Source organism: Sylvia atricapilla, chromosome 12 (genome assembly GCF_009819655.1).
Source record: "Sylvia atricapilla isolate bSylAtr1 chromosome 12, bSylAtr1.pri, whole genome shotgun sequence".
NCBI lineage: Eukaryota > Metazoa > Chordata > Aves > Passeriformes > Sylviidae > Sylvia > Sylvia atricapilla.
Genome location: NC_089151.1, coordinates 8686197 through 8700238, shown reverse-complemented (window position 1 = coordinate 8700238; position 14042 = coordinate 8686197). Strand labels below are relative to the sequence as shown.

The window sequence follows — 14042 nt, the reverse complement described above, 5'->3', positions numbered from 1 at the left end:
AGGGCAGAAAAACCACACATTGGTTACATTTGGTACCTAATGTGTAACCACTGCACCCAGCGTGATGATGGCTGGTGCTGGCAGGGATGTAGGTCTTTTATTAAGCTCTGTGAGAAGAGTTTGATCAGAAGCACTGGAGTTTTGGAGATTTTCTGTTTGCACCCCTTGCTGTGAATGATGTTTTATCCAAGCAAATAAGTAACAGAGGCTGTTCCCAGGGAAGGCAGCACCGTATCAAGGCTTTGTGAGCTCCCAGCATAAAAAACACAGGAATATTTAGGTAAAGACAATTTAAGTTAACTCCAAACTGCCAAATGCAGTCAAGTGGCCAGTACTGGCTCAGTGCACTTTTACCTCTCTCCAGGCTGGATTCAGGTAACCCATTCCCAGCTTTGCCAGCTGGGAGGTCCAAGCCCCCTCTGCAGCTCCAGCTGGTCCCTGGCACATTGGTAACCATCAACAGCTGGTGCCCCATGGGGAGAAAAAGGAGAAAAAAGCAGAGGAAGTGTTGCCACACAGAGCCTCTTCTTTCATTTTCTTTGGCATATTGTGTGTCTAAAGCTTCATCTCAGCTGCTGCTGCTGACATTCCCTCCCTCACACGAGTGTCATGAGGATTCACTGACAAATGCTGGAAACAGCCTTTGGAAAATGAAATGCTTCCAGTGTTAAACACTACTATTTCTCCCACTTGATGGCCACGTATAGATTTGTGTCTCCAGAGCGCCTGCCAAATTATTACTCACTGCTGCCTTGTGCATCTTCCAAAGCCCTTCCTGGCAGATGTGCCTTCCACAGGCAATCTTTTGCCCCGTATTTTCTCTAAACACCAGCAATTCTTGCAGCAGTTGCCTAAAAAGTACCTTGAAATACATCTTTGCTTTAAAAAGCCTTTTCTTAGCAGCCCCTTGAGCTTTGCAATTGCCATACTCTGAATCCAGACCCTTGGAGATGCAGAGCTGTGTTTCATTTGCAGTCTCCACATAGCAGGGATGTTGCAACTGGTACGGCTGGATCAGAAATCCTGCCAGGGCATGGAGGCTAGATTTTAAAAGCACAAAATTGAAACAGCTATATATATACCCTGCTGCCCTTCAAAGCTAATGTGGGAATTTGAAGGAAAAAAAAAATAAAAATTAAAAAAAAAAAAAAGCCCTTTTTGCGATGCAGAAGCAGAAGGTTTTTAATGACTCAGGTCACTGTTCCAGCAGCAGAAGCATCCAAGTGCTGTCAGCATTGAAAGTAGCATTAGCAACTCGTGATGAGCTTCAGACAGCAGCAAAAAGAAAGAAGGAAGCTCCCTGTCGGCTTGCTCCATAGTCAATGAGAGGGTCGGCTGTGGAGCCATGAGACCACAAAATTGCAAATAGCTTCTTTATTTAAACAACTATTTCAATGAAATAGAGAAACCCGTGCAAGGAAAGTCTTGCCGTGCTGCCGGGCGGAGCTGCAGAGCTCCTTGGGAGGAGCTGGGCTGGGAAAAGGAGCAATAACCACGCACCGGGGAAAGCACACACCAAAACACAGCCCCAGGCCGCCAAAGGCAGTTTTTAATCTTGCATACAGAAATTGCACGCAGTCTGGTTTTCACGGGGGCCGGAGGAGGCCGGCGGAGCGGCAGGACAGCGGGGACGCTCAGCGCGGCCATCTGTCCCCGCCGCCTGCTGCCCGCTCCTCCAGTGCATCTCCCTCGGGAGGGTGTACCGGAATATGCTCCTTGCCTTCAGCCAGCTTTCCTGGATGGCCGGCCAGCCTGTCCCTCCGTGGAGGACAGAGCAGCCTCAGGAGGAGCCTGCCGTGCCTCCTCTGTTGATGTGATTTTGTTTTACAGGACAGTAAAAGTATTAATGAGGGCAGTCTTTAATGTATATTAAAACGTATCTGGTGGGTTTAATCTATCATGGCGTGAGCCCAGTGCTTGCCTGCAAGGAACGGACTTTGTTCTCAGTCCAGGAGCGTGTTCTCCAAGAGGTCAGGATGTGACATAGAAGATGTCCTTTTGCCAGAAGGTCCCCGTGTGCCCAGTCTCACTGTGCAGCTCAACAAGGCAGACGTCTCCCCTGGGGGATTTGCAGACAGTGCTGGGAAAGGGACCAACCCTGCACTATTAGTCTGTGTGACATGTCCCAAGCTTTTTGTGGTCACAAAGTCTCCTGGAGCCAGGGAGAGTTGCTGAGTTCCTGGGAAGAAGGCTGACCATCTGTCAAGTCAATTAGAGAAGCTTAGTTGCAGTGGGCTTGGGTGTTTTCATGGTTTGTCTTCAGGCCTACCACCAAAAACTCCACAACCACTTCCAAGGAGACTAAAACACTCATTAGAGATGTGACACTGGACACATCCAGGTCAGCGGCAGTGGTGTTACTGAGCATCACCCTGGGCACCCAGACCCATCACTCACTTGCATCCCCAGTGCACACAGGAGAAAGCAGAGACGTGGTCCAAGTGGCACAAAATTGCAGACCACCGTCTTGCCTCTACCTCCCTGCAGGAAAGAGCAGGCAAACACACCCCAAGGCTCCCTGAGACTTGAGAGTACTGTGTCATTGCTGAGCTCCAGCACTGACACAAGGTAATTGATGCTGACAGATATAGGTACGTGACCTATATAGTTATACTGAGAATGTGGCTGTGGAAAGGGACTTAGCACAGGACCACTCATGCCCCAGCCAGCAGCCTGGGAAATCTTTATTTGCGTGCAAACACAAGCAAGTTCAACCCTTAAACACCGATGCCTTAGTGAGAGGAGAACTAAAGCCTCCAGCTGGCACCCTGCAGGCAGAGGGAAAGGGAGCTGGATTCAAGAAACAGCCCCATCTCCCGAGGAGGGCAGCTCTGTTCATGGACACTGAGTGCAGTAGGCACAGGGAGGAGAGACCAGAAGAGGCAGAGGGGCTGGCAGCTGGCTGGATGCTCACTGCCCCAGGCCCTCTTCCACCCAGTGTCTTGGAATTGAGATGCAGTGCTGACTGCAGTGCAGGCAAAGAGCTCCAGAGCTAAAGCTGCTGCTCCAGGTGGGGAGAAGAGATCATGGCAGGTAAAACATCATTTTCAGCCGTGCCTGAGTCTCACCAGCTTTTCCAGTGCTGGACCAACCTGGTGGTGCTGGGCAAGCAGATAGGGTTGTTTAAGCACCAGCCATGGCCCTGTTAATTAGCCCAGTCCCTAATTTGTGCTCCTCAGCCCTATTCCCCCACCTCCTTTTCCCCACTTCAGCTCGACAAGGGAAGAGTGACCATCACCCTGCCTCTGGGCTCCCGGTCCCCGTCACAATTCCCAAAGGATCGCCGGAGGCCGCCACCATTTTCCTTTTGCTGGTTTCCCGCTGAATCATTTCTCCTGCATGTTTGATGGCCCAAACTGTATTAACTGTAATTTTGTACGAAGAGTGACTGTCCATTGGTTTAATAGAGCATTAGTTATTGTAATAATTTATTGGCTGTTGGTAATGTATTTATTAGTTACAAAATGTTAATAAAGTGCCAGCTCTTTTCTAGTGTGAGAGTGGTTTTATTGTGTCTCCCTTGAGTGCGTCCAGCTTCTCAAACTTATTTAACCCTATGGCTGCTCCACAAACACTTGCACAACACACAGCACCAGCTGCCTGCCAGAGCCTCATCCACCTGGAAATAAGGAATTTGAAAAGGATATAACCAAAAAAGACTTCATTTTATGTAAGTATTTTGCAGGATTTTTTTCTCCTTTGCTTACCAGAGGCAGCAGCAGGGCAGAGCATCCTTGCTGCCCCACTGTTTCCTCCACCACATCAGTTACAAATCCTGCACAAGTCACAAGCTTTGCTTTTCCACTGTCTCTTTGTGTAAGCACAGAGTCAGAAGACCAACTAGTAGCAGAAAACATGGAGCATCCCTTCCTCCCTTTAGAACAATGCTTGAGCCAGTTTGTTCTTCTCTGTTTAAACTAAAGATCTTCCATTATTTGGGGCATAATAGAGAAGTAACAAACTTGAAGAAATCAAGAGAAAATTTTCTATAAACCTCAGCAAAGTAAAATGAACCATTGCTCCTATTGACTTCACCAACTTCCAGTGATGTGGCTTCAGCTGGACTCATCCTCAGTCAGGAATTCCCACGTGGGCCATCCTGTGAATCAGACAGAACTACAGGCCAGCCTTGAGAAAAGAAAATAGCTGAGAAGGAAAGGATTTTGCTTTGTGTATTGATATTGGAGATTTTAAAAACTTCCTCCAGGACACCATCCTGCTCAGATTCTGCCTGGGTGTTCAGGACCCTGAAGTCATCAGGGTTATTTTGCCTAATGGGAATTCTCATTTCCCTGGGCAGAAGCTTTATTTCAGCTGCTCTTCCACCAACACCATCACTTCTTTATTTAAATATAACACATGTAGGATAATACCAGAGATGAACAAGGAAAAGCCCATCCTGATACTCGCCATGAAAATCTCAAGACCCAGCAATTTTGCAACAAGCCCAAGTCAACAAGAAAGAACCATATCCTTTTGTGGCAGTTTCTGGTTTGCCTATGAATAAGGCCTTTTTTTAATTTCAAGATAAGGATCAAATTGAAGTCCCGAGGCTTTGGAAAGCGCCTGCTTGGCATCCCCAGCTACTCTTTGTCAAGGAACCGACAGAGCAATCGCAAAGCCTTTCAAGATGCAATCAGACAGCTGCTAAATTTTGCATGCAAAAGCTACCGTTGAAGTGGAGCTAATAAAATGACTCACTAATAAAACATTCATGGAAAACTCCAAAATGTGTAATTGGGTCATCATTTCATTAGCAAACATATGTGTTCTCGCAAATCTGCGGCGAGTCCAGAGCCCCTTTCACTGTGCCTCCAAAAAAAGGGGCTGTGGGGGGACGTTGTGGGGGATGTTTGCTGCAGGAGGGTTCCCCACCCGCTGCACAGCCTCCTGTGCACATGTAGACTTTCCATGAGATTTCCACAAGGCTTTTGTGAACAGCTGTGCCCCCCGTGAGCTTGAGGCTCCTGTGAACTGGGGGGCTCAGCCCCCAGCAGGGCTTACAGCGAGGGGCAGCAACTTCAGACTTCCCCAAGCCCTGCCTTTGCACCAGAAGCTTTGCAAGTTCAAGCAGAAACAAGGTGGGTACAAACAAGGAAAGGGACACGGGGACTTCCCAAAATGTCCCCCAAAGCTGTCAGTGAACTAGCGGGGAATGGCTTTCTGGTGATTCTAAGAGCAAGTTAATGATGGAGGAAATGCTTGGGGGCTCTTGGAGAGCCGGATCTGTCCTGTCCAGTGGCACCTTCATACTAACAGTGAGTGCATGCACCTGCATGGGAACACCCTGCTCTGTGGGGCCCTGTGGCAGCCACTGGGGCACAGGACAACCTCACCTCACCTCCTCCTGTTCTGCTGTCTGCTCTCCACTTCTTAAGAAACTTCAGTAGCATAGAGGGAAAATGACTGTTTAGTGGGTTTTGTCCACATGTAAATGGGAAAAAAAAATCCACACCAAAAAAACCCCAAACCAACCACACTCCAACAAAACTACAGCTTTTGGGAATTTACCCTTATGCTCCTATAAAAGCTTTTCCAAGCTTAAAGTCTCCTTGGAGCAGCCTGCAAGCCCAGAATTCTCAGGAGAGCTGGGAAGTGGGCTGGCAGAGACACCTGTATTGGTTACCCCCCTGCAGGTAACCTCCTTGGGATTTCTTGGAAGCAGCCCAGCCACCACAGGTATTTTCAAAGCTGAGCTGAGGATTTTTCCAGGGACAGGACCTGCCCCAACCTCTGGGCAATGCCTTGGCACTGGTTTCACTATAATGACACCACTGAGTGCCAAGGACCCTTCCAGGCAGGCCCATATGACCACCCTGGGATGGCCAAAGCCCCCTCCATCCCAGTCCCCATGCCCAGTGTGTCAGAGCTGCTGGCTGATGCTGTCTGTCCATCCTTTATTTGGCTTCTCCAAAGGATGCTTCAGGGGTGCCCAGTCCCTGAAGAGAGACAGGGCCCCTTTCCTACTCCTTTGGTGAGGCAGGGGAGGAGCAAATTACTTTTTTCCTGCTCTTTCTTGAGGTTTCAAGTGTCTGTCCTGCCAGAGTGGCCCCATAGGCATGAGGATCAGCTGCAGCCCCACACCTGCCCTGGCCTCCAGCCCAAGGGGAGCACAACACCCCATTTCCTCCACCTTTGTAACCAGCTCAAATTTACCACTGTCTTATTATAGAGATTTTTTTGCTTTCTAACCGTTTCAATTCACAAAAATGTTCTCCTCTCCTCTAACTCTGTCTTTGCCTTCCTCTCTCCCCTCTCCTCCCTCTGTGCTCCCCTTTGCAGAACCGCATGCATGAATCTCTCATGCTCTTTGACTCCATCTGTAACAACAAATTCTTCATCGATACCTCCATCATTCTCTTCCTCAACAAGAAAGACCTATTTGCTGAGAAGATCAAGAAGTCACCTCTGACCATCTGCTTCCCTGAGTACACAGGTGGGTCCTGGGGCTGACACGGCAGAGCCGCTGTGACGCCCACCCTGCGCCACCGGGGCCAGGGAGACAGAGGGGACAGGGTGCCTTTGGGGGGTGCCAGAGCCCTGCAAAGTCACCTTCACGAGCTGTGATGCAGCTCCAGCACCCCGCTCCTGGGCTGGGGCTGTGTCCTGGGTGGGGCAGTTCTTGTGGCAATGGTGCCCAAGCAGCCGGTGGGACAGAGGGGCGTCAAGACAAATGCAGAGGAGCTGGAATGAGCCTGGACACAGGGAGCTGTAGAAAGAAGAGTTGGCAGGAGCTGACTGGCCAGCACTGGAGCCATCCTGTTTGCTGGGGGCTCCTGGGAAGCTCCCACAAGAGGAGCTCCCCAAGACTCGTGGTCGTCCAGGCTGTGTCCTCCCAGGAGTGCCTTCACACTGGGTGTGGCTGGGGGAGGAAAGAGGACTTCTACAGCATGAATCTGTGGAACCACAAAAGAATCGTCCGTTTTGTAGTGAAACCAGCGTGGCCTGGGGAAAAGGATAAATAACCAAGAAGATGGGCAAGCATAGATACTTTGGAATTGTCTAAGGAAAAGAAAACAGCCAGTTTAAATTCAGACTGCAGCATCCCCTACAGATACTGAGATGTCTCTGAACTGTCCCGCCCAGAGCACATCCATCCTGGATGCCAAACCCTGGGGACAAGGGAGTCCCCCAGCCAGAGGGCACCCATTCCCCTACGGCATAAGTGCACCAGCATTTCCACCAGAGGCATTCTCCATCCTGAAGGCACCAGCAATTTTCTCACAGCCAGGCTTCCCCATGGAGGGGACAGCCCAGTGGCACCGGCCCAGCTTTCCTCTCCTTCGGCCACCCACTGCATCATGAACAAGGGGAACCAGCGAGCTGGGAAAGGAAAATAAATCTCCAGATAATAGCAGCTCTTGCAAAGGCGATTTCAGGGGCGTAGCTCAGCTTTGTGGCTTCCCGCGAGGGGCCAGCGCAGCCTCTCTGCTGCCCTAAGCAGCTTAATGCAATAATGCACATTTTTCGGCTCAAACATCTGGCGCCTCTCCAGCCCACCTTCCCAAAGCAGACCTCCCAGCCACGGGGCCAGCAGGCAACACGTGTGTCCCCACACGGCTCCTGGGCCACCACCACCCCAGCGCCTGGGTGAGACCCCCGCCCAGCCCAGGTGGGGCTCAGAGGGGCTCAGCCCCACCGAGGGGCTACAGCCACTGTCCATGGGTGATGTTGGGGTGGCCACCAGCTCTCCTGGCCACCTCGCCTGGCTGGGGGCCAGCAGGCCTTTCCCCCCATGCCATGGGCTGTGTCGGGGGGCACCACGGGGACATCCCTCGGGCACAGCCCTGCTGGGCACAGCTGGGGGGACTCTGCCCTTCCTGGGGCAAAGGGGACGGGCGGAATGGGCAAAGCAGCAACACCTGGGGAAGGAGGAGCCCTCAACAGCGCTTAGGAGTGATGGGTTTTGGGGGAAGAGGGGGAGCAGAAGGGTAATGGGGGGTAGAAAGGACGGAGATGGGAGGAAAATAAACCCTGCAAAGGGGTGAAGGAGGGCGGTGGGGGGAAATACGCAGTGTTCCCTGTTTGTGCTACAATGAAAGCGCTTCGCAAGGGGCCGGGTGCAGCGGGAGGGTGGTGGCCCTCAGCCCTGACTCCGCTCTGCCCGCAGGTCCCAACACCTACGAGGATGCGGCCGCCTACATCCAAGCACAATTCGAGAGCAAAAACCGCTCCCCCAACAAGGAGATTTACTGCCACATGACGTGTGCCACAGACACGAACAACATCCAGGTGGTTTTTGACGCCGTCACCGACATCATCATTGCCAACAACCTGCGGGGCTGCGGCTTGTACTGATCGCCCGGCGCACAGCGACTGCTTGGGTGGCGATCCCGGCGCCAGGAGAGAAAAGAAACATAAAAATAACAACAACGAGAAAAAAATAAAAATGAAAACCCCAAAGCAACCACACACAGACACACAGACACACACGCGCGCGGGGAAAAAAAAAAAGGAAAAAAAAAAAAAAAAAAAGAAACGAAAAAAACAGATTGAAGGAGAGAAAAAAAAAAAAGTCATCATAATCATGTGAATTGGTAAATAAAAAGGCATAAGGAAAAATTATATATATACGTATATATATATATAAAAAAAATCCACACCCACCTTTTTAGTTTGTTTTTTTGAACCTGTTCCCCCATCAGGCTCCTCCCTCCAGCCCCCAGTGTCCCAACTTGGGGGCACCCGGGGCCAGGGGGGCTCTGCCCGGCCCCAGCATCCCAACAACTCCCCCGGTACCAGGCAGGGAAAGGGGTAAAGGGCAGCGCCCAGGGTCACTCTGGGCGAGTTGGTCTCTCCCAGGAGTTAGTATTTTTTTTATTATAATTATTATAATTAATTATTGTGGGTTGGCTTTTTTAAATTATTATTATTGATTTTTTTTTTCCCCCCAGCATGGGCAAGGCAGGGCTGCCCCTGCCTTTCCCCAGCCCTGCTACCACCTTCAGAAACAAAAAGATTTTTCTTTTTTTCCTTTCTTTTTTTTTTTTCTTTCTTTTTTTTTTTTTTTTCCTAAAATGGAGGGAAAAAATTGAAAACTGCCCCTGGCCACATGTCACAGCTAAACAGGGAAACAACAAGTGGATCTTCTCCCATTTCCACCCTGACTGTTTAGGGGGAAGGCTGCAGTGGGGGCATCCTCCTCCTGCTCCCTTCCGTGGGTTTCAGGGTGTTTAGGTCAGATTTTTTGAATTCCCACACCAATTCAGGCCAAAGCCCTCACCAGCCAGAGCCGGCGGGTTTTTCCCATTTTTTCCCTCCTGGTTCAACAACTCCCTGCTCCTGGTCACTGCTCACTCTCCAGGTCCATATCCAAAAGCACAGCTCGGCCCCCAAAACCAGAGTCCCCCCTCATCCCTCCTTCAGGGCCGACCAGGGACATCAGGGAGGGCTACACAAATACATACAGATATTATTTTATTTTTTGTTTAGAGTATTTTTTTGTTTTCGTTTTGTTTTTATTATTTTTAACTCTTTCCAGTGAATGCTTTTTTGTGCTGCTTTTCTCTCCCCCTCTCCTGCCCCAGTCCTCTCTCCCTTTTAGTGAATGGTGTTTTCTCTCTCATGTGGGGATGTTTGTGCTGCAAAATAAGAAAAAAGGAAAAAAAAAAGAAAAAAAACTTAAAAAAAACTTAAAAAAAAAACAAGAATGAAAATAATTTAAAAATTTTAAAAACACACACAAACCCACAAAAAAATATAAAAAATAATAAAAAAAAACCAACAAAAATCGAATGTAGTGTTTACATTGAAGCCACAGTTTTCATGACCAATCCCTCGTCATTTCTACTTTGATTAGTAACCAGACGTCTTCACGGTTTCACTTTTACGAGTTACCTTTGCTGAAGAAGAGCAGTCACACCTGTTCAACAGAAAATTAATACATAAAGAGGAAACTTAAAAGAAGATATTATATATATATATATAAAAAGCGCCAGGTCTTTCTAAGCCTTTCTATTACCAATCAGTGAGGTTTCTGTGATATATTACACACTGCCAATCTCTTTCTCTGACTAATGGAAAAATTCATGTGTAGCTCAATAAAGAGAATGTTTGTCTGTAGCCCGGGTTCTCCCTCCCGTGCCTCCGTCTCCTTCTTTCCCCCCACGCCTGCCTCCTTCCAAAGAGAGGAAGAAGAAATACCAAAAATTGCATTTTGGGGGGATTTGCTGCTGGTAGCAGAGGGAGAAGGGAACTATGGATTGGTGTAAGTATAGGATGGGTGTAAATCTTAGAAAAGTGGTGTGTGGAAGCTCTCTGGTGTTACAGAACATCACTGTGAGCAAAGGTCCCCCTCAAAAGGCCTCCCCAGGCTAGAAAAGATTATTTTTTTAGGGAACGCAAAGTTAATCACCAGGGTGAGTCAATTATGGCAACATCACAAGTCCCACAATATTCAAGTTTTTCCCCCTAACATACAGAGGAAGGTTTTTCAAGAAAGTTGAGGTTTTCTCCCTCCAGCTCAAGTGATTCAAGGATTGTTTGGATTTTTGAGGGGTTGGGGGTTTTTTTCCACAGTTTGGATTTTTCCTGCATTCTCCCTCATCCCAGGTCCCCAGCTCCTGTGCATGCCAGCACTGGGCACCATGACCACAGGTGGGACCCTGGGAGAGCCACCATCCCATGGGCAGAGTGCTGGCACCACATGGTAGAGGGCTGGGTCTGGGCACCACACCTGACATCCCCTCCCGTACCACGGGAATGCTCCCAAAGCCCACGGGACCACCAGGGGATGGAGCCACAGGGAAGGTGACCCAGGCATCCAGGACCCCCCCGTGCCACCCCTGGGTGTCCCCTGCCCAGCCCCAAGGAGGGAAGGGTGGTTTGCAGAGACTCCCACACGCAGCAGCAGCTCCTGACCAACTCGGCTTTTCCAAGGTTCCTGCTGTTTACAGCCACCAGAAGCGTAGGTTGGCACTGGGAAAGCCCATCAGGCCTCTCCTCAGATGACCTCCCTTTCCAGGGAGGCAGAGCCAGCCAAGAGGCCACCACCGGTCCTGTGCTCCTCCGCACAAACCAGCCTTTCACGGCTCAAGTAGGTCATTTTGCAGCGGTGCTGCAGGCAAAGGTGCCATCCAGTGGCTGGCCAGGGTCCACTCCTCAGGGAGCTGCCGGGAAAAGTCAGGAGCACAACAGAAGTCGGAAAAGAAGAGCCCGAGTCTCTGAAACATCCCCAACCATGAGAAAACATGAGAAATCACACTACAGAAATTTACAAACAATTTCCAACACTGATCAAGGTTTTATTTTTGTTTGGTTGGGGTTTTTTAACAGTAAAAACAAAACAGCTGTGTTCAAAGCAAAACCAAAGATCTCAAAAAAAATTTTTGAGATTTACTAATAGCATTGCAAGGTAAGGCTTCCCAAAGAGTTTTATTGAAATAAATTATTTTCACCTAAACATTGATGCAATTCCTCTCATTAAATTCACCTTCACCTAAAAACCAACAGTAAAAAAATTACCAACAATTCTAGATAATACTGGGCTCCTTCTAAAGAACGGAGAAACTAGAACTCACTCTTCAGAAGTTTAAAAATTAAGTCACTGCCATGTAAAATTCAACTATGTAAGCTAGCGACGGCAGTGCCAAGGGGATCTCAAAAGTTCTTAAGAAAATCCAGGTTAGCAGGTTGGGCTGCAGCCAGCAAAGGTCCAGCTGCCCCCATTCCTCCAATCTTTCTGAAAAAACTGAGGTTGTGGGGTTAAAAAGGAAACAAAAAGCAACATACTGGAGCAATCTCCGCGCCATCCCATCCATGCTGCGCTGGAGTCCAGGACAGGCAGGTTTTACTTTTGACTCCCGCGGCTCATGGCAACACTGTAAGCTCACATTAGGTCCCTCTTCTTCACTCAATCCCCCTCTGTCCTTTGCTCGTTCCTGGACATAAAAGGCAAGGGAAAAGTGTAGCCCTGGGGATGAACAGAGCCAAACCTCTGCCAGTGCAGAAGGGCCCAGCAACAGTGAACTATTTTATGTGGGAATCGGCGCTTTGCTGCACAATTCATTGATTCAGGTTTTCTGTGTTGTGTAGCCAGACAACTTCATCCAGTGTAAGTAAGAACCTCCCAGCGATGCTCCCCCAGCCCTTCAAGCCGCCCTACGTAACTCCCTTGGCTGCTGAAGGAACAGGGACTGAGGAGCCTGCTCATCTAACACAGGGCTTGCTGCAAGCTTCTAAGCTTCCTTCCCTCAGAGTGACTGCCCCTGATCTCAAGCAGAACATGCCCGTGCACTCCGTGACCTGTACCCACAGCTACCTCAGAACACACTTCCCCAGCCTCTGCTGTGCAGTCAGCCCCACAGCTCATGCCAGCTGCAGAAATCATGCCCGTGGTTTAGAAATTGCCTTTTGTTGTGGAGAAGATCAACGTCACATAGAAAATATTACAAAAAAGGTTAATTTGTCAGCTGTCCAAACATTATTAGACCACATGCTTTATACAGCAGAGAGGCAGCCAGCTCACTCGGCAGCACAGCCAGCTGAACTCTGAAGAGACACTTTCTTGCTGGTATAGAAAGCGCAGGGTTTTTTGTATTTAATTTATTTATTCAACGTTGCTCACGAAGAGGAGGAAGGAGGGGCAGCGAGCGCTAAGAGTTTTGCTGCATCTGAAGTCTCCGTTCAGCGGCAGCAGCGAGGGTCCTGCGGCGCAGGGTGACGGCGTCGGCAGCTCCCTCGGGCAAAGGCTTCTCTGTGCTCAGCTCCTCATCGGAGGTTTTGTTTAAGTAACGCCTGAGGGAAGAAAGGAAAAGATGAGTGAGCAGAACCCACCTCGTTCTGGCTCTGAAAAATGCATCCCCGCAGTCGAGGAGGGCTGGAAGGCAAACTAGCAGGAAAATGCCTCAATAAAAGTGCACACAAGTTATGCGCTCCTAAAAAAAGCCCACGTCACCGACAACAGGCTCTGCAGAGTTGGCAGAAGCTCTAAGGTTTTGTGTAAGATCCTGGTGCCTGTGGGAAGGAGCCAGTTCTAAAGGTCAGAGGTGTTCTCTCAACTCAGAGCCATTCACAGCAGGTGAGTTACTGACTCCCTCTTGTTCCTCTTACTCCACTCCTCAGCCTCCGGCACTGCCTACCACAACAAGGCACTGATGACAGTGGGTAAGCCTGTGACAGAAAGGGCACTAGGGGCTGCACAGTGTAAGGTAAGGCCAGAGGGCAAGGAAGTTGCTGCCAGAGTTAACATCCCAGTGAATTTTTACACTTTAATGGCAAAAAAACAGTAGTTTGAAACTCAACAGCTCTTCAAACCAGTAAACCAGAAAGTCTAAAATACTCTGTCTCTAAAAGACATTTTTTTCAAACATCAAGGAAAAATTAAGTCTAGGAGCAAGTCTGTTTATAGACTTATAAAAGGTGTCACACCCCCAGGTATTTATAAGGTATTTCAGTGTGGAAAAGAAAAAGAGCAGCAGTAGCCTGACAACTCCAAAGGACCCAGAACACAGTGGAGTTGTTGTAGACCCTTTCAGCAGTGTCCCTGCGATACAAAAGAAGGGAAAATACTTGTTAAAAACACTACCAAGTTTTTTCTACATCATTAAAGTGCTTTTCCTTCTCTGCTTAATCAGCAACTGGATGCTAGTAAATCCAACATTAGCTGGAATTCCAGTAAAAAAGTTGAATTCTATCTGTAACAGCTATTACTGGTTGGGCTAAAAGAAACAGTTCAAGTTGGTCCCTCTCTCTTCGGTGGTACTGACTGGCTGGTGCTGACTCCTCTGGTGAGGTCTAGTAAAGGTAACCTGTCAGATCTGCACTGCTCTGGGCTCTGTATCTGGAAAAAGTGGTGCCTGACAGGAATTTCAGTTTTTAAAGCACAAGCAGTGAGGGGCTGACACCTGTGCTAGGAGCCAAACTAAAGATTGCTGAAGGATTCAGCCCAAGTAACTTGTTCTCAGTACATTCTTAGACTAAAGCCCACTGAAGCTGGAAAAATCAGGTTTTTGATTTCAAAGTGCTTTGGATGAACTGCACAGGAAGCTGTGTGCATGTTGGGACACACAACACTATTTTAGAGTTGGGTTTAGTAGCATCAA

At 48.9% G+C, this 14042-nt stretch overlaps 2 protein-coding genes across 2 annotated transcripts in view; one reads left to right on the top strand and one right to left on the bottom strand.

Moving 5' to 3' along the window:
* GNAO1 (G protein subunit alpha o1) overlaps positions 1-8390 on the top strand; it is a 140401-nt gene extending 132011 nt beyond the window's left edge. The window contains exons 7-8 of the mRNA XM_066327796.1: positions 6283-6436; positions 8111-8390. Of these exons, the coding sequence (XP_066183893.1) occupies positions 6283-6436; positions 8111-8298 (342 nt within the window). The 3' untranslated portion in view covers positions 8299-8390. The remainder of the gene's footprint in view (positions 1-6282; positions 6437-8110) is intronic.
* Positions 8391-11222: 2832 nt separating this feature from the next.
* AMFR (autocrine motility factor receptor) overlaps positions 11223-14042 on the bottom strand; it is a 28348-nt gene continuing 25528 nt past the window's right edge. The window contains exon 14 of the mRNA XM_066327795.1: positions 11223-12735. Within this exon, the coding sequence (XP_066183892.1) occupies positions 12594-12735 (142 nt within the window). The 3' untranslated portion in view covers positions 11223-12593. The remainder of the gene's footprint in view (positions 12736-14042) is intronic.